Below are 25,604 nucleotides of genomic sequence, written 5' to 3'. Positions count from 1 at the left end.
GGGAATACAGATATATATCTGTGAGTACCTAATTCCTGTTGGTGTAGCTGCTTCATACGGAAACATTTCCTTAAGAATATCCCTTTCTACTCTTCTGTCCTCTGTTTTTTCTCCCACCTAGTAAGAAACAAAGAAACAAATTAAATTTAGTGCAAATGTACAATCATTAAAACATAATTTTAAATTAAGTTTTAGACAAAAGGTCCTTAAATCTATCCCAAGTTTTACAACTGCCGCTCTTTAATTTATTATCATCTATGTATCCACATGCTTCCAAGGTTCTCTTCAAATTTTCTCAATGTGAGAAAATCTTAGTGCGTTTTTTGGAAAACTGCCGCACATTTAAGTAAGTGCCTGTGGGGAATCCAGTAATTTAACATGGCAGTGTAAATTCTCTCACTTATTTTCCTTGCTTTGCATTAATAAAACACTGAGTCTATTTTTCTTCCTGTTATAAATCCCATGATAAATGATTCAGTATGTAAGATATCCAACTAACCTGGACTTCAACAAATTTTAGTCTATTTTAAACCATTGGTCAACACAATCTTTCCAACTTAGAAAACAGAATAATTTCTTAGCTTGATTGATTGGCTGTTTACCTCAATGTCCGATCAAAATAAATATCCTATGTGCTTCGGTAAATATTCATAAAATTATAAGGCATCATGCAGTTAGTACTTTAAAGCTTAATTATACAGTTGAATCAATTCAAGCACCAAGATTAAAGTCCCATTATTTGACCTTTCAATGACAGAAAGTGTAGCCTCCCTCAAAGCCCAGTAGCACTTTCAAATTTGCATCCATGACAAACAGAAGACATAAGCAGCACACAAATGATAAATCCCTTGAAAACTGGAACTTAAAAGTCACAGAGAAGCAAGAAGATAGTATTAGCAAGTCACATTATATTAGTTTTAGCTTCCATTTTCAGTAATAAAAATGTGTCAAGATAATATATGCATATATATACACACCACCCAATAAGAAAGCTGTTCCCTCCCACTCTAAAAAACCCCAACAGATATAAAATATTTCTGCTTGGAAAGATCAATGATAGCATCGATCTAAATTGTATTAATCATTTACTTCAGCTCTCGTCAATGGTTTCTTTGGTGTTCTTCTGGGTATGTCTGAGAATTCAGTGATTGGCAGAATAGGAGTTGCATGCTTGAAATTTCCAGTCACCCTATTGACAACCTGCCAAGATTCAAATTATTCAGACTCAGAATTATCCAAACATAACAAAGACACTTAAAAAGATAATTCTACTTCTATATTTGAAATTTTCCTTTAATAAAAATTTATACAACAGAGCCTAGTCACTAACACATTCAGCACCTCGACTCATGAAGCCTTAACATTCTTTTTAGCAAAAAGTATCCTTGTAATACTTAAGATACTTGTACAATAAATTAAATTTATATAAATTGACTATAGCAAAAAATTTTAAAATTCAGACTCTATGGGAGAAAATCAGTATAAAATCTGTTCAATAACATGGAAATTTGAAATGCGCCAGAATTTACCACCTCCCCATTTCCAATTACAGGGTAATTTATCAAGAATACCACTTGTACAGTTTATGAAACATATTTACTAAGGTGTCGTTGCTTGAAGCCATTATAGTTTCAGCTATGGGAGTACTCTGTGAAATTACTGCACCATCTATATGAATATGTTCTGAAGTTTCCACCTGTTAGTTTGAAAACAAAACAAAAACAATAAATATAAAAGAGTCACTAAAACCCTGCCAATCTGAACCCCAATTCTAAGCAATAAGCCTTGCATCACCCTTTTCCTTGGAGTTCTTGACCCTCTTGTAGACTCCCTAGTTAATGCCTGCAGAGGTCCGCCTCTGGAAGATCCACTTGTCCATTCAGTCTCAGTCACTCCAGCTTGAGAGTAGCTCTATTTAAGCATCGACATATTAAAAAGTCATATTCTAATATCAAACACCTTTATGATGGCCATATTAGCACATTAAGCCATGCAGTCTCCAAATTCCAGCATTTACAAACAATGGTATGCCCTCAAAATATGTCTCAATATAGCGACAGAATTGTTAAATAGGCTTCAGAAAACATTTAAAAGATGGTAAAATATATTGAAGAGTCCTCCCCTGTAGTAGCTAGCAAATTACAAATTATAACAAAAGTAGGGGGAGAAAGCACATCAATTACCACAGGCTCCTTCCATGCCCTGTTGTTTGCTACCTGGCTCTAATGCGGTAGCTGCACTTCTTTGCTTAAACAAAAGCCATGATGATTATTATATAAGAAAGTCATTTATTGGAATATGTGTTTACTAATTTGAAACATAAATACAAACTTTTGTGCTGTAAGCATAAATACTTTTCTTTTCACGTTAGGATTATTTTAGTAAAACCAGTTTAAATTGTAATCCACACATAGCTGTGTAAGCTCAAAACTTTCCAGGTATCAAACTCTTCCTGAAACAGATCAAATCAAAACTAGGCAGCAAGAACCTGATGGTCATCGTTCTATGAACATGTGAGCCTATTATCTCACTGCCAAACTGCAACATAGCCCATGCCTACCTCCAGAGTTAAGGGAAACAGCAATAGATAGCTGTTACCATTCAGTCCCAGATCCATTTCTCCCTGAAAAACTGACCTTTCTTTGCATTTAAAAAATAATGTTGGGGCTGGTGCTGTGGCACAGCAGGTTTAGTTGTCACCTGCAACACCAGCATCCCATATGGGTACCAGGTTCCAGCCCCAGCTGCTCTCCTTCCCATCCAGCTCCCTGTTAATGTGCCTGGGAAAGCAGTGAAGGATAGCCCAAGTGCTTGGGCCACTGCACCCACATGGGAGACCCAGATGAAACTCCTGGCTCTGGCCTTGCCCAGCCCTGGCCATTGCAGTGATTTGGGGAGTGCACCAGTGGATGGAAGATTCTCTCTGTACCTCTGACTTTCAAATAAATTAAAAAAAAAAAAAAAAAAAGGAACAGTTCTTACATACTAGCTTGAAATCCATCGGACTACTGCTTCTCAAACTGTAATGTGCTTATATATTAACCACCTGGGGTGGGGGTTGCGCATGGAGATTCTGCATTCTGAGCACAAAGGTTTTAACTTTTGAATCCAATATTACCTGAAGATTCTTTTAAATAGAGAACATCCATCAATGACTATGTAGCAGAAGAGTATGCTTATGGTGTCATGCTTTTAAGCCAATATTTTCTCTAGATAACTGACAGCTTAAAGTCTGTCAATGGCTATTAAATTCAAAGACAAGATGCTGGCATTGTGGCGTAGCAGGTTAAGCTGACACCTGTCACACCAGCATCCTTATAGTCATGGGTCTGAGTCCTGGTTGCTTTACTTCTGATCTAGCTTCCTGTTAATGTGCCTGGCCCAACTTCTTGGGCTCCTGCCACCTATGTGGGATATGAGGATGAAGCTCCTGGCCAGCTCCAACTCTTACAACCATTTGTGAACCAGCAAATGGATGATCTCTCTCTCTCCCCGACTCTATAACTCTGCATTTCAAATACATAAAATAAATCCTTTAAAGACAAATAAATTTCCTATTATTCTGTAACAAGAGCAGTAACCTAATGAATTTGGCTAGAAGCATTACTATCAAAAGCTCATACAGTAGACAGTCTCATTTATCTGATGACATGGTGTTTATCCACACTTGGAACTGACATCAAAAGACTGACAATTGTAATCTGTTTCTTATTCTATCTATTAGGACTGAATGCAAAATTCAGGCTAGTCAAAAGATCAATTTACAAACAAATCACACATAGAAATAATAAATACTTAAAACGTCAAATTTCTGATTGTATGAATAGAAAAATCATATCTTACTCTGACGCAATTCTTGTGGTACAGTATTGTACGTAGGAAGAACTTAAAAAAAAAATATTGAATAAACCCAACCCCACCTTAGATCAGTTAAAGCATAAACTCTTCTAGAAGGGCCTGGACACAGTTAATTCTTAAATTTCCTGAGGACTCTACGCAGCCAGGATTGTGAACAAATGGTTTTAGAATAATGTAACTAGGGGCAGGCATCTGGCTTAGCCCTGGAACGCCCATGTCCTGTACTGAAGTGCCCAGGTTTGATACCTGAGTCTGCTTCCTAACTCCAGCTTCCTCCTAATGCTGAGCCTGGGAGCCAGCAGGTCACAGTTTCAGTAACTGGGCTCCTGCTGTAGACCTGTACTGCTCTGCTCCACCACTGATTGTTGCAAGCATTTAGGGAATAAGCCAGTAGACAGCAGCACATTCTCTCTCAGAAAATTAAAAATTACATACATGCATATATATATATTTATACACACACAACTGACAATAATGGACTTATGATGTAATTCAAATTTAAGTTTGCAAAAACTTTCAAAACTGCTTCCTTTTAAATATTTGCAAAGGGGCCAAAGTGGAAGACGTTTCTTTTATATTCTAGTTTGATATTAAAAACCAATATTTAAGAACTCTTCAAATAATTAATTAATTATATTACTTGGAAGGGCTAATAAAGTTATCAGCTATGCAACTAGTATAATATAAAGACCAGATAGAGGAGTGAGACAGGAGGGAGGTAGGGAGAGACAGGCTTTCCCTTTAAAACTGGGCATTTACTAAATTGGATAACTTTCTATTTCTTCTATTTCATTCTGAATAAATAATTGAAATTATCTATTAAAATTTTGCCAAAAATTCATTGAAATCGTATGACTAATTAAAAAATATTACATTTTAAAGGCCAAGTTCAACTTAAAAGGTTTTCTTCTGTGAAAGGAAACATAAGAAACTCATAGGTTGCCTATGGGAAGAGCAGGGAATCCTACAAATCACTTATCCTCTCCTTCTGCTCATAAATTCTATGGTTGAGGACTAAAAGGTGATTTTATTAGTGCCTATCATTATTTAATTTAAACCACTGTCACAGGAAAATAATCAACGACCTTTTTATACAATAAAGGAATTTAAAAATTTTTTAACCTGAAACCATACTTATAAATAAGTAACTTATAGAAGAAAACACAAGCTAAAAATAAAAGTTAACTTTATAATTTAATTACTTAGTAAAACTGACCAAAACAATTACTGACTGAACAGAAAGATTACTGATATGTAAAAGTAACGTAATTGCTGTATGCACTGAAGGCAAAATTAAGAATTGCACTGCTATTTACGCTCAGCAAGTTCTACTCAAAGTTCTGATTTATCAAGACAACTAGAAGAATAAACAGAAACCTCTCCTATTGCCTTCTGAGAAGCTATCAGGTAAATAGTTACTGAGAAGATAGCAGATAGTTGAGGCAGATGTGAATGCAGAAGCTGGGTAATTAAAGTGGGCTATACATTCCAATAAATAAAAACTGCAGGGGCCAGCACTGTGGTGTAGTGGATAAAGCCACTGCCTGCAGTGCTGGCATCCCATATGGGTGTCAGTTCCAGTCCCGGTTGCTCCACTTCCTATCAGGCTCTCTGCTGTGGCCTAGCAGGGCAATAGAGGATGGCCCAGGTCCTTGGATCCCTGTACCAGCGTGGAAGACCTAGAGGAGGCTCCTGGCCCCTGGCTTTGGATTGGCTCAGCTCCAGGCATTGCGGCAAACTGGGGTGTAAACCAGTGGATGGAAGATCTCTCTCTGCCTCTCCTTCTCTATGTAACTCTATCAAATAAATAAATCTTAAAAAAATATATAAATAGGCCGGTGCCATGGCTCATTAGGCTAATCCTCTGTCTGCGGCACCGAACACTGGGTTCTAGTCCCAGTTGGAGCACTGGTTCTGTCCCGGTTGCTCCTCTTCCAGGCCAGCTCTCTGCTGTGGCCCGGGAGTGCAGTGGAGGATGGCCCAAGTGCTTGGGCCCTGCACCCCATGGGAGACCAGGAGAAGCACCTGTCTCCTGGCTTTGGAGCAGCGCGGTGCACTGGCCGCAGTGGCCATCGAGGGCTGAACCAATGGAAAAGGAAGACCTTTCTCTCTGTCTCTCTCTCACTATCCACTCTGCCTGTCAAAAAAAAAAAAAAATATATATATATATATATAAAATCTATAAATAAAATAAATAAATAAATAAAAACTACAGGGGCAGGTGTTTGGTGCGGCGGTTAATATATCACTTGGGATGTCTGGCCTCCCATACCGGATTGCCTGATTCCAGTATGAGCTCCACTTCTGACTTAACTTCCTGCTAATGTGTGCTTTTTGGGGAAGCAGGTGATAGCTCATGTACACGGGGCCCTGCCATTCACATGGGTGACACAGACTGACCTCCTGGCTCCTGGCTTGGGGCTGGCCCGAGCCCTGGTTGTTGTAGGCATTTGGGGAGTAAATCAAACAGAAGATTACTGGTGTCTCTTGTCTCTCAAACAAAAGTATCCCCCACCCCCACCCCCCCAAAAAAAACCTCTAAACAAAAATTCTACACAAAACTAAGTTCTAAAAAAGTTTTCTCCCAAAGGGTGGGGGATTTGGGAGAGTCACAGGAAAAATAACCAAGCTAATTAAAAAAGGCACCTGGAAATTTCACTAGCCTTTCTCAAACAAAAATTGACAATGACACAGGCTGTTGGGGAGGGTGGAGGGTGTTGTGGCAAAGTGGTTAAGCTGACATTTGATATGCCCACTTTTCATATTGAAGTGTCTGGTTTGAGCTCCATCCACTGTGTGCTTCCAATTCAGCTCCCTGTTAATGCCCACGGGAGGCAGCAGATGACAGCAGCTCACATACTTGAGCCCCTGCCACCCAAATGGGAGACGTGGATGGATTTCCAGGCTCCTGGTTTCAGCCAGGCATTCAGGGAGTGAATTACTGGGTGGAAGATTTCTTTCTGTCTCTTTTTCTCTTCTGTCACCCTGCCTTTCAAATAAATGAGACTTTTTTTTTTTTTTTTTTTTTAAGAAAAGGCTGTTCAAGGAGTCATCTTGGCATTATTAATACTACACAACTGAAAACAAATCAAATATCCATTGAAAGTAGCCCCCAAAATTACAGTACATTCATCAAATGCAAAACCAAAAAATAGTTATACAAAGCAATGAGAAAGGTGGCTACATTCTTTTACTGTGTGATCTCTAGGATATGTTTAGGTTAGACAGAAAGAAATTTATAAAGTAGACTGCCTTTTACATAAAGGAGAGTATAGGTAAATCTAAGTATTTAATTTTAAAAAAGAATTAAAATGTATCTGGGGCTGGTGTTGTGGCACAATGGGTTCAGCTGCCACTTGCAATGCTGACATCCCATACCTAAGCACTGGTTCAAGTTCAGCTGCTCTGCTTCCTATTCAGCTCCCTGCTATTGCACCTGGGAACCTGACACCTATATGGGTGCTATAAATGGAGTTTCAGGCTTCTGGCTTTGTCTTGGTCCAGCCCTGGCTGTTGCAGCCATTTGGGGAGTGAACCAGCAAATGGAAGATGGGCCAGGATTCCAAATATGAATCTATTATTTATTAATTTTAGAATCATCACAAGGACATCATCTACCTCCTTAATGAAGGCAACAGGAAACCCACATCAACTGCAAAGTTTTCTTGCCAAAGAAACTGAACCTGAATTCAGATCTGTGTTGTCCAATATGGCAGCCACTAGCCATGTGTCTATTTAAATTTAAACTCAATTAAAACTTAGCTTCTCAGCCATATTAACCACATTCCAAGCAGTTAATAGCTAGTGGCTACTATAATGAATAAGACAGATCCAAAATATTTCTCTCATCACAGAAACTACTGCGCAGCCTAACTATATGTCTAATTGCCAGTCCACAGGAAATACAGGGCACAGAAGAGTAAATTAAATGATATATCGTAAACATTGTAATGGCCTAGTTTCTTCACCTAATAAGTGGAGGGAAGGGCAAAGTTATAGTGGGACCAGCTGCAGACTTTAGAGATTAAAATATCCCCAAATCAAGTATGTACATGGATCTTACCTAGATGTTGATTTAAGCTATATAATCATAAATGAGACATTTCTGAAACTGGAGGAATTTGAAGGTGGATTAGATATGAAGGAACTACGAATTTTATTAGGTTTGATGGGGCATTGTCATTTAAACACTCTTATTTTTTAGAGATGTGATAAAACCTGAATGTGTGAAATGATGTTATCAGGGATTTGCTTTAATACTCTTCATCAAAAGTAAACCAAAAATAACTGAAGAACATGGAGGGTGCAGGAGATGAAACTAAGTGGCAAAACACCGAGAACTGTCGAATATCTGTGCCTGGAGGGTCATTCAACTCTTTTTCATTTTTTTAAAATTTTCTCTAAGACCACCATTGTCTGATTCTACCTGTCCTGTCCTTCCTTTAACAATTTTTCCTGTCCCTCAGTTTAGATTCCCCAATTCAAACAATTACCCCTTAAACCATCATTAACACATTCATCTTCTTTTAACTGCTTATCTGTTCAGTTGCCTCTCTTGTTAGCACTTATACCATTCCTGCTTGCATACGCAGGACAAAATTCTCCATGCTTCTCCTTCACTACATTTTCCTAGTGACTCTTGCTTTGATGTTTCCTTGCTCTTCAGCATGCTCCTGTAGCTAAAGAGCAATAAATATTTATTCTGATGTTTGCTGCTATAGTAAACAACATCTACATTCAGTGCACTACACATTCTCCAAAGTCACCAAGCATATTTCTAACAGTTTTGAAATTATGAACATTTCCTATGAGGATGTTCAATTTTAAAATGACAATGCAAGGAGATAATCAACTAGACAAATCCTAGCTACGAAGAGCAAGAGTGAGGAACAAGACTCAAGGGATATCTGTCTTGTAAGGTGTCAGCTAGATTACTCAATGCTTTCCTTTTCTTCACTTATACCTACACTTACACATTTTCATTTTGAAAAACTGCATCTTGCCTCTCCCACAATAATTTTTAGCTAGAATAAGGAAAAACATTGGTTTTATGACCAGACTCAGTTCAGAGAGACAAGACAGACAAAAGTAAATGCAGAGTCAAAAATCCAGAAACGAAGACACAAATATAAAACCCTTTTCCTGCCTTTTAGAGAACTATCAGAGTGCTTAGGCATTCCTACCTTTAAAATATTCCTCACACACCACAGAATCCAATACAAACGTGACATTAAACATTTGCTTTTTGCAGCAAGCACTGACAACACTACCAACAAAATCCACGAAGTTTAGCTTTCTAATGCCATTTAGCTAACAATGAGATTAAACAGTTTTCCTGGATGTACTGGAATCTCAGTGTCAACTATTAATCAAAGGCTGAAACACAAGACAGATTAGGTGCTGTCAGGAGATTCCTCACACTTGTACACGGTGATCATAAAACTAAAGATACCTGATTGTGCTCAATTCTTCTTTGCTTGAGCGTTACTGGCGTCTTTGCTCTGCCCTTTAGCGGTTCTCTCTTCTCAAGCTTGAGCTCTATTTTAGAGTCTGGAAATAATATCAGAGAAACCATTACTCTCTGAAACATACACAAAACTGTTATCCTAACAGTACTTTTGTTTTAAGTGCATTAATACAAAAACAGGGGTGTCCATTCATAATACCTTAATACACCAAAATTGTTTAAATGTAACTTGTCTTAAAAAGCACCTTTTACTGTTTTATTCCATTTCTCTCTCTCCCATTCTTTAACCACTACTTCTTCCTATCATTCTCCTCTCCTTTTTGAGACTAATAGTTTTACACAAAGAAAACTCAAGCTGTTCCTATGGAAACTTCTCACTAAAAACAACTTAGGTGTGGGAAAAGGAACATTTAGATGTTACCACGGTTTGGTTCATATACATCACCACCATACAGCACAAATTAGTTTATTACATGAAAATTTGAATTGTAGGGGGAAAAGCTATAGGGAAGTTGAAGAATGAAAACACCTATTATGTTATCAAGTCCCAAATAACAGTAAATCATAACTGCCAAATGATGTAAGCAAATAAGTACAGTACAGAACTCTCTCCTCTTCCTTTTTTCAGGTAGTTATAAAAAACTTGGGCACGGCTGAACTAAGGAGGAATCTTGTTCATAGAAAAGTACAACCAATCAGAAGTCACCTTCCTCCTCTTCCTTGTAATAAAAACAGCATTTCTTTGAAAAGAGGCCAGTATATCTATATTACTTGGCTTATCACCATGATGGTCATTAAACAAGCAACTCAAAGATAATGTAATTTTTATAGGTTTCAACAGTCCATTCTCCTAGTCTTGATTTCTATCACCATTTAAAGATCTAAATTTTGGGGGCTTGCACTGTGGCGCAGCAAGTGAACCCACCACTTGCAACACTGGTATCCCATATCAGAGTGCCGGTTTGAGTCCCAGCTGTTCTGCTGTCCATCCAGCTCCCTGCTAATACTCCTGGGGAGGCAGTGCAAAGTGGTCCAAGTACTTGGCCTCTACCACCCACATGAGACCCAAATGAAGCTCCTAGCTCATGGCTTGCTCCTGGACCAGCCCCAGCTGTTGTAGTCATTTCCGGGGTGAATCAGCAGATTGAAGGTATCTATTTCCCTCTCTCCCTCTGTGATGCTGCCCATCAAATAAATAAATAAATCTTGACTGACAAAAACGCTAAGTTTCCCATTTTTGTGGCCATTTATCATAATATAGAAAAACTTCCACTACCAAAAAAAGTTGTTTTACTTTCTTACCAAAGAGAAAATAATGAAGTCAATTCTAAAACAAAGCCTAGTTTTATCTAAATTCAGTGTAGTTGTGCTAAAAAGTGAAGACAGCTATGATATGTGTTTTGCTAACTTTCCAGTCTAATACTAGTTAGTCAAAAACTTCTTCCAAGTGTGCCAAAAAAGAACAGTGATTTTTTCACCAAGTTAGCTCAAACAGTTCAATCTTTATTTAGAACTAAACCATTTACTCCATGTCCCCATCTTCCAAAACTTTTTAATGGATCTATCAATTTAAACATGTATCTATGTCTGGCAGCATTATGAAATTTACTTTTATACTTTGTTAACTCAAAATCTAAGAACTGGAAAGCATAAAGTTAAAAAAGCACAACACTTAGTTGAACAGAAATTAAGATCAATAAGGTATTTGGTTACACATGAACTCTTAGAAATTTAGGTCCCAACAACCACTTAAAACATGTTCCTCAAATAGAAGAAAAACCATACAACAGTATTAGAATATTTTCAACTATACCACTAGCCTGTCAAGTGAGTTTCAAAGATGAAATGGAGAAAGGATGATCATCCACATTAACTCGTTACAACTTCACAAAAAAAACACACATACAACATGTTTCTGGAGACCACGCAGAACTGTTCTGATTTAACAACTTTATTGAATTTGCAGAAGCATTCTACAGTAACACATTTTTAAAAAATCACATAGCACTTAGTAAAGTACCTGTATATATATACAGCTCAGAAGACAAATAACAAACAAAATTATTCCCAGAAAGCTTCAAAGATGGACATGTGTAGTCTAAGAATATGATAATCTCTAAAGAGATACCCAAGGGACCATATTTTGATATGCTTAAGACTACTATTTTCCACAATGCCTCTACAATTAGATTGTCTCATCTAACAATAACAGAAATGAAAACAGGGTAAAATATTGCTTTATACAGATGCAGGGCTACAGTATGATTTATTGCTTTAAAAAATCATTTAAATTTGCCTTTTAGAGTCTAGATTGTTAAGCCTAATCATCCATGAAACATAATACCTTAAAAGTACTTTAAAAATTTAAAATAAAACTCCATCTTTTCAGTGTATATAGTTCACCTGAAAAGATAGTGATAGTGAGCATGCACCATCCCAGAATATTTATCATCTACAATAGTGTTTCTCAAATCATTGCCCATGGACTGGGCTATGAACCAAGAATCATTTGTCACCAGTCCATGAAGTAATGAGGCAGAATGTCCAATAGTATATTGGTTTTATATAGATAAAATTTTATGGCAAAAATAAATCCTATCATTTACTTAAAAAAAAAATCCAAATTTAAATTTTGTGCATACTTATCTTTTCTGTGATCAGTAACAATTTACAAACTGGCACTTTTCAGCTGCATTCATCTATAATACTATGAATAATATTGCAGACAGGTAAATAAACAAAAAGAAAGAAAAGAGCAAAAATGTGGGGAATCTACAAAGTTTAGAAATACTCAGATGGGCGTATTAAAAATGAGAAAAATAATTGCTTCAAATGTGCAACAAGTGCTTAATTCTATGCTAAGTATAAAGGAAAATGCATATGATACCAGGAAACAGTGAAGACTCTACTTACATTGTAGCTGCTAGAGTCTTCTTAATTTTACAATTGTAAAAGCATAATACAAAAGAGTGAACTATTTTTATGAGACAAATATGTGATCTAGAGAGTTTTAAATAGAATGAGACTTTTTAATCTGTGTAAATCTTAAGGAAAAAAAAGATTTCTATATAATACTTGTATAAAGTAATTTGATGGGTTAAAGCTTAAGATTTTGAAATCAGCCCTATTTAGAGACTAAAAAGGCCTTCAAAAGAAAGAAAACCTTGGCATAGAAGTATCTAAAATTCCTAGAAAAGCATCCAAATTCTCCATATCAAAGGTAAGACAGATGTCTTTGTTCTTATCTGTGTTAGTGTTTACTTACACGCTTTTTAATTAGTTTGTGTACTTCTCCTCCAAATAATGTCCCACCTTTAAAGGGAGTAACAGCCAGCTTATTCTTAGAAGCTGGGCTAATTTTGCAATCCTTCAACCAGAGATATCGGCGACCCAGAGTGGAAGATCCCATGGTATGGGCAGCCATCTTCACTTCATCGAATGCAGCCTCACAAATAAATGAGGCTGCATCATATGTTTTGCTCAGAATCCCAAGTGCCTGGTGTGTACAACCAGGATCTGAGCTAAGAATTTGGGCAGCCTGACTAATGTCTGCCTGCATAGCCTTAACTACAAAGGCAGTGTGGGTTGCAATCTGTAACGCAGATGCTGCAGCCTCGTATGCTCTACAGAGCGCCAATTCTAAGTGTTTATCACAAGGTTCAGTGGAGGATGCCTGACTACCTGCCGGTGGAGAGGTTTCAGAAGTAAACCCCAGGATTTCATCATCTACTTTTGGAACTGATAATATACGTGTTGCCTCACTAGAAGAAATCGGATACTTGCGTGCCAATGAAGGCAGCTGCCTGTCAATTTGCTGCCACTCCTCTTCAATTACTTTTAAAATAGATTCATGGAAGGGAAAAGATACTTCTGAGGCATCTATTTTATCATGCTGCAAGTGCTTAGACATTTCCATGCCTAAGGTGGTGAGTGAATGAGAGACAACAGTTTTGGCCAAGGAAGACATCTGCTCAGGTGCAGGAACGTTCTGAAACGCCACAGAGGAACCTGAATCCCGTTCCTCTCCCACCTTCTCACTGAGTCTACGTAATTTTCGTGGAGGAGACAGGGATTCAGTTTCTTGGGAATTGGATCGGTCAATTATCTTCCATATGTTTCCTACATCCAGTGTGGATGTAGAGTTAGAAGTCCCAGGCAAACTTCCTACCCCACCCTGGACCAACAGAGAGTTGACATAATCTTTGATTGCCTGAGCAAGTGATGGAGAAATTACTTGTGATCTCTCAGACTCTTCTAGAACTTCCCTTTCAGTGGAGAGAACAGACTGATCTGAAAAATGGGACCTCTCAGTACACAGCGGTCGAATTCCACTTTTCTCTCCATGGAAAATATTTTCTACTACGTCTTTATAGCAAGTAGTGGTGGTTTCTTTAATCACTGAAGGAGAAGCTGCAGTAGGGACCAACATGGCAGCGAGTTCATGCTGAGAAGATGACGAAGAGCTTTTCTCTAACCTCCTATCACGGCTAGGCCTGGAGGAAGCAAATACACTCTCTCCAGAGGCTAACTGCTGCATCTGTTCCCTGTCAGGCAAGGTTGTGGGAATAAGAGGCTCCCTAGGTGGGTCTCCCTTAGAAGTATGTACTTTCTTAGCTGCCTGTAGTTCAGTCCTGCCCAAAGGAGGACGGGTGGAGATTTCAGGAAAAGAAATACCCTGAAAAAATCCACCAGAGGGAGTAGTTGGAAGTTCAGAGAAAGGAACAAAATCCCTAGTGGACTTCACTTTCTTGTGTTCTTTCTTCTTTCCTGTAGAGGCAAAAGAGGCAGGAAGTTTAAGCATTACTCCAGTTTGAGCTGATTTTATTCTTTGCCTCTTTGCTAAAATAGTGCTGTTGAAAGAAAAAACTACATTTCGTAGTCTGAACAACCAATTTGACATACTGCCCTTGCAGGCAAAGCTTATGAAGGTATATATTACCAATTTGGATCAAATTAAATAATCAAGAAATAAAGTTATGACTTTAAGATTATAAATAGTAAGTCATAATAATTTTTAAAAGGACATTTAATTCACATACTAGTCTCCAAAAATATTTAAATTTTCTTGAATTAGTCTACTAAAAACAGTCAAAATATCTGCTTTAAAGTTGCCCTGAAATCAGATTATTTAACACTGTAAGCAATTTAAATATATATCGAGAGAACAGAGAAAACATGCCATACTCAAATGCTATCATTGAATCTTAATTATGAGAAATATACATAATAAATCAAGATTAGAACTCAAAAATTTGGAATTTAAAAAGATTTAGTGTATCATTTTATAAATTTAAAAGCACAATACATGTATATTTGATGAGTTTGTGAAAATATAAAAAGTTAGATAATAAACATCAAAGTAATATGAATGGTTATTTCTGTGGTGCAGATAATGGGAGAAGGTAAAGAGGAATTTTGTCTTTACTTGTATCATTTTATTATCTTAGAAAAATAAGATCTCAGGCAAAAACAGTTAAATGACAATTTTAGGTGATGGAAAATTAGACATTTGTGTCTTTTTATCTTATAATTCCAAACAAAAACTATTTAAATTAGTTGGAAGATTAACATTATGAACAAAACTGTATGTATCTTGCCCAGACTGCCTCTTAAATTTTACCTTTATGGTCAATGAATGTTAACTCTGAAAAATTACATGTGTCTGACTGAAATCATTTAAAATTTTACCTTCTTCATTGTCACTGTATCTGTCAGAGTCATTACTTCCATTCTGCCTTGTATTTTCTGCTGAAGAAGAAATTGTTGGTAGAGGAGTAGAAGACCTTGATTCTGTTCCTTGTTCTCTCAGTTTCAATAGCTTTTTCTCATATAGCTTCCTGGTTGTTCCTATGTTAAGATAGAACCTGCATTAATACTTGTAATGTCTTATTGAAAGCTCACCATAAACATTATTCTTAGCAACATTTTAAACTGACTTTCACTCTTTGCTTCTGTAAACTTAAGTGCTTAAAAATGCTGTGCTGTGGACTCTTGTAAAACAGGAGTTTTTCCAGGATTCTAACAGATGATTAGGATAATGTTTTAACAGCACCTGCTCCTGAACATGTTGCTCTCTCTTGATCAGAGATCTCCCTCTTATGCTCTCCTTCTCTCTCTTTTCCTTCTTTGCCCCTTCTCTCCGGTCTGTTGGGTTTCCCCATCAATAAACCCTTTCTCTTAAAAAAAAAAAAAAAAAAGAAAGAAAGAAAGAAAGAAAGAAAGAAAGAAAGAAAGAAAGAAAGCCAAGAGTTAACAGAAATAGAGGGAGAGAGGGAGAAAGAAAAATCTTCCATCTGCTGGTTCACTCTCCAGATGGCCATGGCAAAGCCAGGAGCTGGTAGCTTCTTCTAGGTCTTCCAGGTGGATGGCAGAGGCCCAAGCACTTGGGCCATCTTCTGCTTTTTCCAGGCCATTAGCAGGGAGCTGGATCAGAAGTAAAACAGCTGGGACTCAAACCGGTGCCCATATGGAATGTTGGCATCACAGGTGTTGGTTTTACCCAATATGCCACAACACCGGCCCCCAACACTTCTTTTAATAACACTGAATATGGAGGTCTTAGACCACCATGTTTCCTGATTTAAAGTCCTTGACTTTGTATATTTTCTCCACACTATATAACAGCACTTAACTAGGTAGAAAATCAGAATAAACAGATTGTAGCCCTCTAAAGAATAGCTATGGGGGCCAGCGCTGTGGCGCAGTAGGTTAATCCTCTGCCTGTGTCGCCAGCATCCCATATGGGCACTGTTCGAGTCGTGGCTGCTCCTCTTCCAATCCAGCTCTCTGCTAATGGCCTGGGGAAGCAGTAGACGATGCCCAAGCCTTTGGACCCCTGCACCTGTGTGTGAGCTTGGAAGAGGCTCCTGACTCTGGATCGGTGCAGCTCCGGCCATTGCGGTGATCTAGGGAGTGAACTAATGGAGGGAAGACCTTTCTCTCTCCCTCTCTCTGTCTGTAACTCTACCTCTCAAATAAATAAAAATAAAAATCTCAGAAAACAAAAAAAAAAGTATGATTATATCCCCACAAGTGTATGATATTCTTATAAATGCCTACTCATTTACAAGGAAAAGAAATGTGCTATAAATCACTTAGAAACAACTACTTTGTAGTTAAAATGATCTTCTATGGAAAACACATATTACAAGTAGAAATTACAAAGTAAACTAATTACAAAGTCTTATCCCACTTCAACATAAATGACAGTTTAAAACCCAAAGTAGGGGCCGGTGCTGTGGTGTAGAGGGTAAAGCCGGTGCCTATAGTGCTGGCATCCCACATGGGCGCCGGTTTAAGTCCTGGCTGCTCCACTTCCGAGCCACTTCTGGCTCTCTGCTATGGCCTAGGAAAACAGTGGAGGATGGCTCAGGTCCTTGGGCCCCTGCACCCACATGGGAGACCCAGAAGAAGATCCTGGCTCCTGGCTTTGGATCGGCACAGCTCCACCTGTTGCGGCCATCTGGGGAGTGAACCAACGGATGGAAGACCTCTCTCTCTGCCTCTCCTTCTCTGTGTAACTCTTTCAAGTAAATAAATAAATCTTAAAAAAAAAAAAAAATCCAAAAAAGCTTTTGTTTTACACTAACTGTATCTTAATTTCTATAGGATTAGCAAAGTGACAAAGATAGCTTTTAGAAGGATCACAATTTTTTTTAAAGATTTTTATTTATTTATTTGAGAGGTAGAGTTACAAACAGAGAGGAGGACACACAGAGAAAGGTCTTCCATCTGCTGGTTCACTCCCCAAATGGCCACAATAGCTGGAGCTGGCCAATCTGACCAGAAGCTTCTTCCAGGTCTCCCACATGGGTGCAGGGGCCCAAAGACTTGGGCCATCTTCTACTACTTTCCCAGGCCACAGCAGAAAGGTGGATTGGAAGTGGAACAGCTAGGACTTGAAATGACACCCATATGGGATGCCAGTGCTGCAGGTGGAGGCTTAGCCCAAAACACCATAGCGGTCCCCAGAAGTAACACATACTTAAGAATATTATATACTGGCTGGCGCCGCGGCTCACTAGGCTAATCCTCCGCCTAGCGGCGCCGGTACACCGGGTTCTAGTCCCGGTTGCCCCTCTTCCAGGCCAGCCCTCTGCTGTGGCCAGGGAGTGCAGTGGAGGATGGCCCAGGTGCTTGGGCCCTGCACCCCATGGGAGACCAGGAAAAGCACCTGGCTCCTGGCTCCTGCCATCGGATCAGCGCGGTGCGCCGGCCGCGGCGGCCATTGGAGGGTGAACCAACGGCAAAAGGAAGACCTTTCTCTCTGTCTCTCTCTCTCTCACTGTCCACTCTGCCTGTTAAAAAAAAAAAAAAAAAGAATATTATATACTGTAGTCTTAAAATAAACACCAGGTACATCATTATGTAATTCAGTGTGTGTTGATATGTAACACACATTTTCAGTATCTCCCTTTTGAAATTTTAAATGAAAACATTAAAAAGGGCATCAAATGTGTTGATAATTATATTTATAGGCTTATCTATTTGGAAGTAGTGTATAAACTAAAAATATTCTAAGTCATTGCTCAAAAATGACCAAATTTACAATGTTAAAAATTTTGCAATTTAGTAGATGAAAATGGATTTTTCTCATCTTAGAGATTACTGCTAAGAACTCCAAAATTAAGGCATAACCAACTTTGTAAAATTATCCCTTAAATGTGACCCAGTGATAAAAAACCAGTGTATTTAGTTCTATGTTTTCTTTTTGCAATTTGTCCTTCAAGGTATCATTCTTGAATTCCAACCAGGACAGGACTGTTGACATAACTAAAAAAGGCACTGTGCCAGCAGTTGAGTAATGGTTTATATGAACAAGTCTGTCACCAACTTACTGATTTGGATGAATTAGCTATGTTGTCTAAGATTTCTCTCAATTGTCATGGAAGACCCATACGTCTCACCAGGTGGCGTGAAGTGAGCACCTCATAAAACAAAGACAGGTAATTCTGGAGATCATCTAGTTCAATTCTTTCATTTTATTTCCTTCATTTAGAGTCAAGAAAACTAAGGTTTTGGTCATACAAATGATTAATAAGACTGGCCCTAATATCCCAAACTCTGTTGGGCAAGAAAACAATCTGGGAGGCTTATTGTGCCTGGCAAAGTAGGGGAAGATGGCTCAAGTGCTTGGGCCCCTGGACCCATGTGGGAGAACTGGAAGAAGTTTCTGGTTCCTGGCTTCAACCTGGCCCAGAATTCACTGTTGTGTCCATTTGGGGAGTGAACCAGCAGATGGAAGCTCTCCCCATCTCTCTGAAACTCTGCCTTTCATATAAATAAATCTTGAAAAAGAAAAAATAAAAAAGAGAGCAATTTGAAAAACTTACTTGACATTTTATCAACTTACCCACAATAGGGCCAGGATTTACTCCATATTTCACAAGCTGCTCGAGAAGATCTTCATTAGTAAGCTCTGTTACATCTAGATCATCTTTATCATCTAGTCTGGGTTTATCAGTTTTCTTTGTAGCTTTCTGGAAACAAAATTCAGTTATTTCCATACAATGAAAAAGTGTCTGTTCATTAGATAAATAGCAATATATACAATAAACATGCAAATTCACTTACAAATTGATTTATAGTTATGTCAGGCGTTGGCAACTTGACTAAAAGCAATTATTTGGGGACGGCGCTGTGGTGTAGTAGGTAAAGCTGCCACCTACAGTGCTGGCATCCCATATGGGCGCAGGTTTGAGTCCCAGTCCATTTCTGATATAGCTCTCTGCTATGGCCTGGGAAAGGAATAGAAGATGGCCCGAGTCCATGGGCCCCTACACCCGTGTGTGAGACTTGGAAGAGCTCCTGGCTCCTGGCTCTGGATCAGCGCAGCTCTGGCTGCTGCAGCCATTTGGGGAGTGAACCAGCAGATGGAAGACCTCTCTCTCTCTGCCTTTCAAATAAAATATTTTTTAAAGATTTATTTATTTATTTGAAAGTCAGAGTTACACAGAGAAAGGAGAGGCAGAGAGACAGAAAGGTCTTCCATCAGATGGTTTACTCCCCAATTGGCTGCAATGGCCAGGGCTGTGCCAGTCCGAAGCCAGGAGCCAGGAGCCAGGAGCCAGGAGCTTCTTCCAGGTCTCACACACAGGTGCAGGGGCCCAAAGACTTAGGCTATCTTCTACTGCTTTCCCAGGCCATAGCAGAGAGCTGGATCAGAGGTGGAGCAGCCGGGAATCGAATGGGCGCCCATATGGGATGCTGGCGCTTCAGGTCAGGGTGTTAACCTACTGTACCACAGCGCTGGCCCCCAAATAATTAAATCTTTAAAAAAAAAAAAAAGCAATTATTTGAAGACATTTTCTAAGTTCAATTCTTCTGTTCATAACTAATAATAAAAGCACACAATTCAAATTTTAAAGCTATGACTTTTTTTTTTTTTTTTTGACAGGCAGAGTGGACAGTGAGAGAGAGAGACAGAGAGAAAGGTCTTCCTTTTGCCGTTGATTCACCCTCCAATGGCCACCGCGGCCAGCGCGCTGCAGCCGGCGCACTGCGCTGATCCGATGGCAGGAGCCAGGTACTTATCCTGGTCTCCCATGGGGTGCAGGGCCCAAGGAGTTGGGCCATCCTCCACTGCACTCCCGGGCCACAGCAGAGAGCTGGCCTGGAAGAGGGGCAACCGGGACAGAATCCGGCGCCCTGACCAGGACTAGAACCCTGTGTGCCAGCACCGCAAGGCGGAGGATTAGCCTAGTGAGCCGCGGCGCTGGCCCAAAGCTATGACTTTTTTGACAGGCAGAGTGGACAGTGAGAGAGACAGAGAAAGGTCTTCCTTTTCTGTTGGTTTACCCCCCAATGGCCACTGCAGCCGGTGCGCTGCGGCCGGCTCACTGCGCTGATCTGATGGCAGGAGCCAGGTGCTTCTCCTGGTCTCCCATGCGGGTGCAGGGCCCCTTGGGCCATCCTCCACTGCACTCCCGGGCCATAGCAGAGAGCTGGACTAGAAGAGGGGCAACTGGGACAGAATCTGGCGCCCCGACCGGGACTAGAACCTGGGGTGCTGGTGCCGCAGGAGGAGGATTAGCCTATTGAGCCGCGGCGCCGGCCTTAAAGCTATGATTAAAATATGTCCATTCTGGATTACCTATGTAAAGAGGTAATAATGGCATTAGCAATTCAAAAGAGCAGGCCCAACATCGTGGTACAGCAGGTTAAGCTGCCACCTATGACACTGGTGCCCAGGAAAGCAGTGGAAGATGGCCCAATGACTCTAGCTACAACATCTGCTATCTCTGTCTCCCAAGGTGTGCATTATCAGGAAGCTAGAATAGGAAGCAGAGCCAGCAACTCCTATTCAGGCATTCTGATCTGGTGTGCAGTGTCCCAAGTGGCATCTCAACTGCTGCGCCAAACACTGAGCTCCTGGGTACCTTCTAAATATTTCTGTAATCAGAAACCATCAGTGTTCTGAACAAAAAAACAGATGGCCACAAGCATAAAATCAATTTAGGCCCAAATTACTATTTGAGGAATACTGTACCCTAGAAATATTTTATGAAAAATGGCTAGAAGTACAAAGTTGCATGGACAAATTTCTAATTATGTTTGGAGGGGAAAAATATTAAGTATTATTTGGCCATATACTAGAATTTCTGTTTTAACAAATAAAAATTTGATGGGGCCGGTGCTGTGGCGCAGCAGGTTAAAGCCCCGGCCTGAAGTGCCAGCTTCCTATATGGGCGCTGGTTCTAGTCTCTGCTGGTCCTCTTCCAATCCAGCTCTCTACTATGGCCTGGGATAGCAGAAAATGGTCCAAGTCCCTGGGCCCCTGCACCCGCACGGGAAACCCAGAAGAAGCTCCCGGCTCCTGGCTTTGGCTCAGCACAGCTCTGGCTGTTGCGGCCATCTGGGGAGTGAACTAGCGGATGGAAGACCTCTCTCTCTGTCTCGACCTCTCTCTGTCACTCTTTCAAATAAATAAAATAAAATCTTAAAAAAAAAAAAATTGAAATGCCGAATATAAAACAAGGTTGTATGACATTCTATAAGATAGCTGCTAGGGCTGGCGCTGTAGTGTGTGTGACAGGTAAAGCCACCGCTTATAAGTGCTGGCATCTGATATGGGCACTGGTTCAAGAACCAGCCGCTCCACTTCTGATATAGCTCTGCTATGGCCTGGGAAAGCAGTGGAAGGTGGCACATGTGCTTGGGCCCCTGTACCCATGGGAGAGACCTGGAAGAAGCTTCTGGCTTTGGATTGGTCCAGCTTCAGCCATCATGGCCATTTGGGGAGTGAACCAGTAGATGGAAGACCTCTCTCTCTGCCTCTGCCTCTCTGTAAGCCTACCTTTCAAATAAATAAACCTTTTTTTTTTTTTTTTTTTTAAATAGCTGCTAATAAGAACAATGATGTCAGTTCAAGAGAAATATTTAAAAGATTTGGACTGGCATTTTGGTTCACTGGTTAGGGCGCTGCTTGGGATGTAGTATCTGGATCTGAGTCCAGGCCCTGCTTCCAATTCCAGCTTCCTGCTAATGTATACCCTGGGTGGCAGCATGTAATGGCTTAAGTAGCTGGACCTCTGCCATCCATGTGAGAGACCTGCACTGAGTTCCTGACTCCAGCTTCAGCTTGGTCCAGACCTGCCTGTTTTGGGTATTTGGGAAATGACACAGTGGTTAGGAGATTTCTCTCTGTTTTATCTGTCTGACTCTCTGTTGTTCACATTTTTTTTTTAATATCTAGGAATTCAAACTTCTTGCAGTAGCCTGTAATTTTCAAGAAATCTTTCTGTGGCACTTACACTATTTCACCGGCTTTTCTTTAGTTGCTGTACATATGTTCTATTACCTTGAAATAGTAAACAATTTGCGCTACAGTCCCTATGTGTAGCTTGTTATCAAAACCTCAGGTCATTTGGAATAGTTAACCCTATTTTAAAATGTCTTATACTACTCTGATTCTTAATCTTGGGCCTGAAAATTTATTTTTTTAATTAATTACCTACTTGAGAGGCAGAGAATAAAACAAAGAAGCTATAGTCAGGAACCAGAGCTGGGAATTGAACCTAGGTACTCTGATGTGCCACGTAGGAATCTTAACTGCTAAGCCAAAGGCTCACTCTGAGAATCTGTATTTTTAATGTATAGCTTAGATAATACGGAGGCAACATTTCAGGGGGCAGCAGAAGGCAGGAACACTACCAAAGGTCATATTTTGTTTAGCCTAGCCTTTGCGTTACTAGTAATGGCTTAGGTAAGTGGGTTCCTGCCACCCATGTGGGAGACCTACACTGAGCAGATTCTCAGATCCTACAGCTGCAGACATTTGGGGTATGAAGTAGCGGATTGGAGCTCCCTCTGTACCCAACTGCCTCTCAAAAATTTTCTTTTCTCAGTTGTGTCCTAACTACTTAATTTGTCTTAACTTAGAGAACCCTAAAACTCCTCTAAGAAAATGTTAAACATCCCATTAGACAATTGAGGAAACTGAGGTCCAAGTCTTCAGAGCTAACTCAGGAACTCAGCAGTTACACAGTAACATTGGAATTTGTATCTATTATGTATCACTTTCACATACTTTCCTCACAAGTTTCTGAGAACTACACTAGAATGACTTTGCATTGTACTGCCTACCATCTTCTCCTCCCACCCGTAGCATTAAACGAAGAAAAAAAACCCACAGAAATCTTATGCTGTAATAAATATCAATTATCGAGCACTAGACACTATACATATGTGATCCCATGTACTCAAACCTCTATCTAAGTAGTCACAAGAATATTCTCACATTCCAGCTGAAAACACAGAATCTGATAATGATTTACTGTTCAAGGTCATCTAGACCTGGAATTTTAATCTATAGCTGACTCAGAAGTCTTTACACCTAACACCTTACTACAGAGTTTGGTGGTCAATTTATGACTTAATTAACATCTGCTGTCTCTGGTGTATTTTTCACAGTTCTTTTACAAGTTTTTAAAAAATTTCCTATCGGCCGGCGCCGCGGCTCAACAGGCTAATCCTCCACCTAGCGGCGCCAGCACACGGGGTTCTAGTCCTGGTTGGGGCGCCAGATTCTGTCCCGGTTGGCTATCTTCCAGGCCAGCTCTCTGCTGTGGCCCAGGAAGGCAGTGGAGGATGGCCCAAATGCTTGGGCCCTGCACCCCATGGGAGACCAGGAGAAGTACCTGGCTCCTGCCTTCGGATCAGTGTGGTGCGCTGGCCACAGCGCGCCAGCTGTGGTGGCCATTGGAGGGTGAACCAACGGCAAAAGGAAGACCTTTCTTTCTGTCTCTCTTTCTCTCACTATCCACTCTGCCTGCCCCCCCCCCCCCAAATTCCTATTAAGAATTCATAATCTACCAGATCAGACCAGGAGGCTACATTCCAGTAGATCCCATCTTCATGCTTTGCACCTTGGAACAAAAAGGCAGATTGCCAGTTCTGTATGTTTATTTTGTCCATAGTATAATTAATTTTAACATCATAAATATTAGCGTCTTGCTAACGCATACCTAGAGTGGCAGCAGGTAATGGCTCAAGTATTTGGGTCTTGGACATTCATGTGGGAGATCTGGCCTGAGTTCCAGATTCCTGGCTCCAGCCCACCACCCTCTGCACTGCATACATGGGGGGAAGTGAACCAAAGGATGGGAGCTCTCTCTTGCCTATCTCTTCTTTCTGCCTCTCAAGTAAATAAATAAGAATTTCAAATTTTTCATAAACCCGTAATTAAACAGAAAGAGGGGGTGGGGTTGTGGTACGTAGGATTAAGCTGCCACTTGGGAGTTGACATGCCACACTAGGGTGCCAGCTTGCATTCCAGCTACCCCGCTTCCAATCCACCTGCTAATTCATCCCAAAGGCAGCAGATGATGGCTTTCGTGCTTAGGTCCCTGAGTCTACCCAACATCTCCAGGCTCTTGGCTTATGCTGGGCCCAGCCAGCACTTGAGGGAGTCAATCAGTGGATGGAAGGTATCTCTCTGTTCCTCTGCCTTTCAAATGAATAAACAAACGTTAGGGAAAAAAAATAATAAAAAGGTAGAGGCGGGTGTTGTGGCACAGGTTCTAGCTCTCTGCTAACATGCCTGGGAAAGCAGTGGAGAATGGCCCAAATACTTGGGCTCCTGCAACCACGTGGGAGATCCAGATGAAGCCTGGCTCCTAGCTGTGGCCTGGCCCAGGCCTGACTGTTGTGGTCATTTGGGGAGTGAATCAGCAGATGGAAGATCTCTGTCTCTACTCCTTTCTTTGTCACTCTGCATTTCAAATAAGTAAATAAGTTTTAAAAAGCAGGTGTATGCTACAAAAATATTTAATCTTAGCCAAATCCAAATTGTTTAAAAACGTTCCACAATTTAAAAGTCTGCCTAGGGGCTGGCATTGTGGAACAGTGTTTTAAGTCACTTCATGCAGCACTAGCATTCCATTATCCAGTGGAGTGGCAGTTCCAGTCCCAGCTGTTCTGCTTTCAATCCAGCTGTTTGCTAATGTGTCCCAGAAGGATGCAGAAGATGGTCCAAATACTTAGGCCCCTGCAAACCATGAGGGGAGACCAAGATGGAGTTCTTGGTTTCTAGCTTCAGCCTGCTCAGACTTGGCTGTTGTGGTCATCTAAGGAGTGCATCAGCTGATGGAAGATCTATCTGTCACCCTGCCTCTCAAATAAACAAATCTTAAAAAAAAACAAAAACAGAGCCGGCGCCGTGGCTCAATAGGCTAATCCTCCACCTTGCGGCGCCGGCACACCGGGTTCTAGTCCCGGTTGGGGCGCCGGATTCTGTCCCGGTTGCCCCTCTTCCAGGCCAGCTCTCTGCTATGGCCAGGGAGTGCAGTGGAGGATGGCCCAGGTGCTTGGGCCCTGCACCCCATGGGAGACCAGGAAAAGCACCTGGCTCCTGGCTCCTGCCAGGATCAGCGCGGTGCGCCGGCTGCAGCGGCGGCCATTGGAGGGTGAACCAACGGCAAAGGAAGACCTTTCTCTCTCTGTCTCTCTCTCTCACTGTCCACTCTGCCTGTCAAAAAAAAAAAAAAAAAAAAAAAAAAAAACAAAAACAAAAAACAAAAAAAAACTGCCTTATTTAAAACTCATCATAATTTAGCTTTCTCCTATATTAAGAAACATAACCCTATATTTTATATTATATGGGACTAAAAATAACTAAAACATAAAACAGAAAAAACACATATATGATTATGAAATAATTCTCTATATAAGCATTAAATGATATATAAAAGGCCATAGGTACTCTTAAAAAACATTAACTTCTTTTACCCAGAACTTATTTGCATGGTGCTGACCAACTAGAAAAACATGGGAAATTAGC

The 25,604-nt window shown here is 40.3% G+C and overlaps 1 protein-coding gene across 9 annotated transcripts in view; it reads right to left on the bottom strand.

Annotated features, from left to right (window-relative positions):
* Positions 1–25,604, bottom strand: part of TMPO (thymopoietin) — a 31,777-nt gene that overhangs the window by 3,971 nt on the left and 2,202 nt on the right. The window contains exons 2-9 of one of the 9 annotated variants that reach the window (XM_070052737.1): positions 18,678–18,804; positions 15,014–15,172; positions 14,000–14,092; positions 9,311–9,408; positions 1,795–1,911; positions 1,601–1,696; positions 1,090–1,200; positions 29–117 (exon numbers count right to left, since the gene is read on the bottom strand). In XM_070052737.1, coding sequence (XP_069908838.1) covers positions 29–117; positions 1,090–1,200; positions 1,601–1,696; positions 1,795–1,911; positions 9,311–9,408; positions 14,000–14,092; positions 15,014–15,172; positions 18,678–18,804 — 890 coding nt within the window. Of the gene's footprint in view, positions 1–28; positions 118–1,089; positions 1,201–1,600; positions 1,697–1,794; positions 1,912–9,310; positions 9,409–11,260; positions 14,093–15,013; positions 15,173–18,677; positions 18,805–25,604 lie in introns of those variants that run through there. The other 8 variants (XM_070052738.1, XM_008256931.4, XM_070052739.1 and 5 more) reach the window with 8 other exon arrangements.

This window comes from Oryctolagus cuniculus, chromosome 11 (assembly GCF_964237555.1).
Source record: "Oryctolagus cuniculus chromosome 11, mOryCun1.1, whole genome shotgun sequence".
Lineage (NCBI taxonomy): Eukaryota > Metazoa > Chordata > Mammalia > Lagomorpha > Leporidae > Oryctolagus > Oryctolagus cuniculus.
Note: the sequence above shows the minus strand (reverse complement) of the source record. Positions and strands in the feature narration are given on the sequence as shown.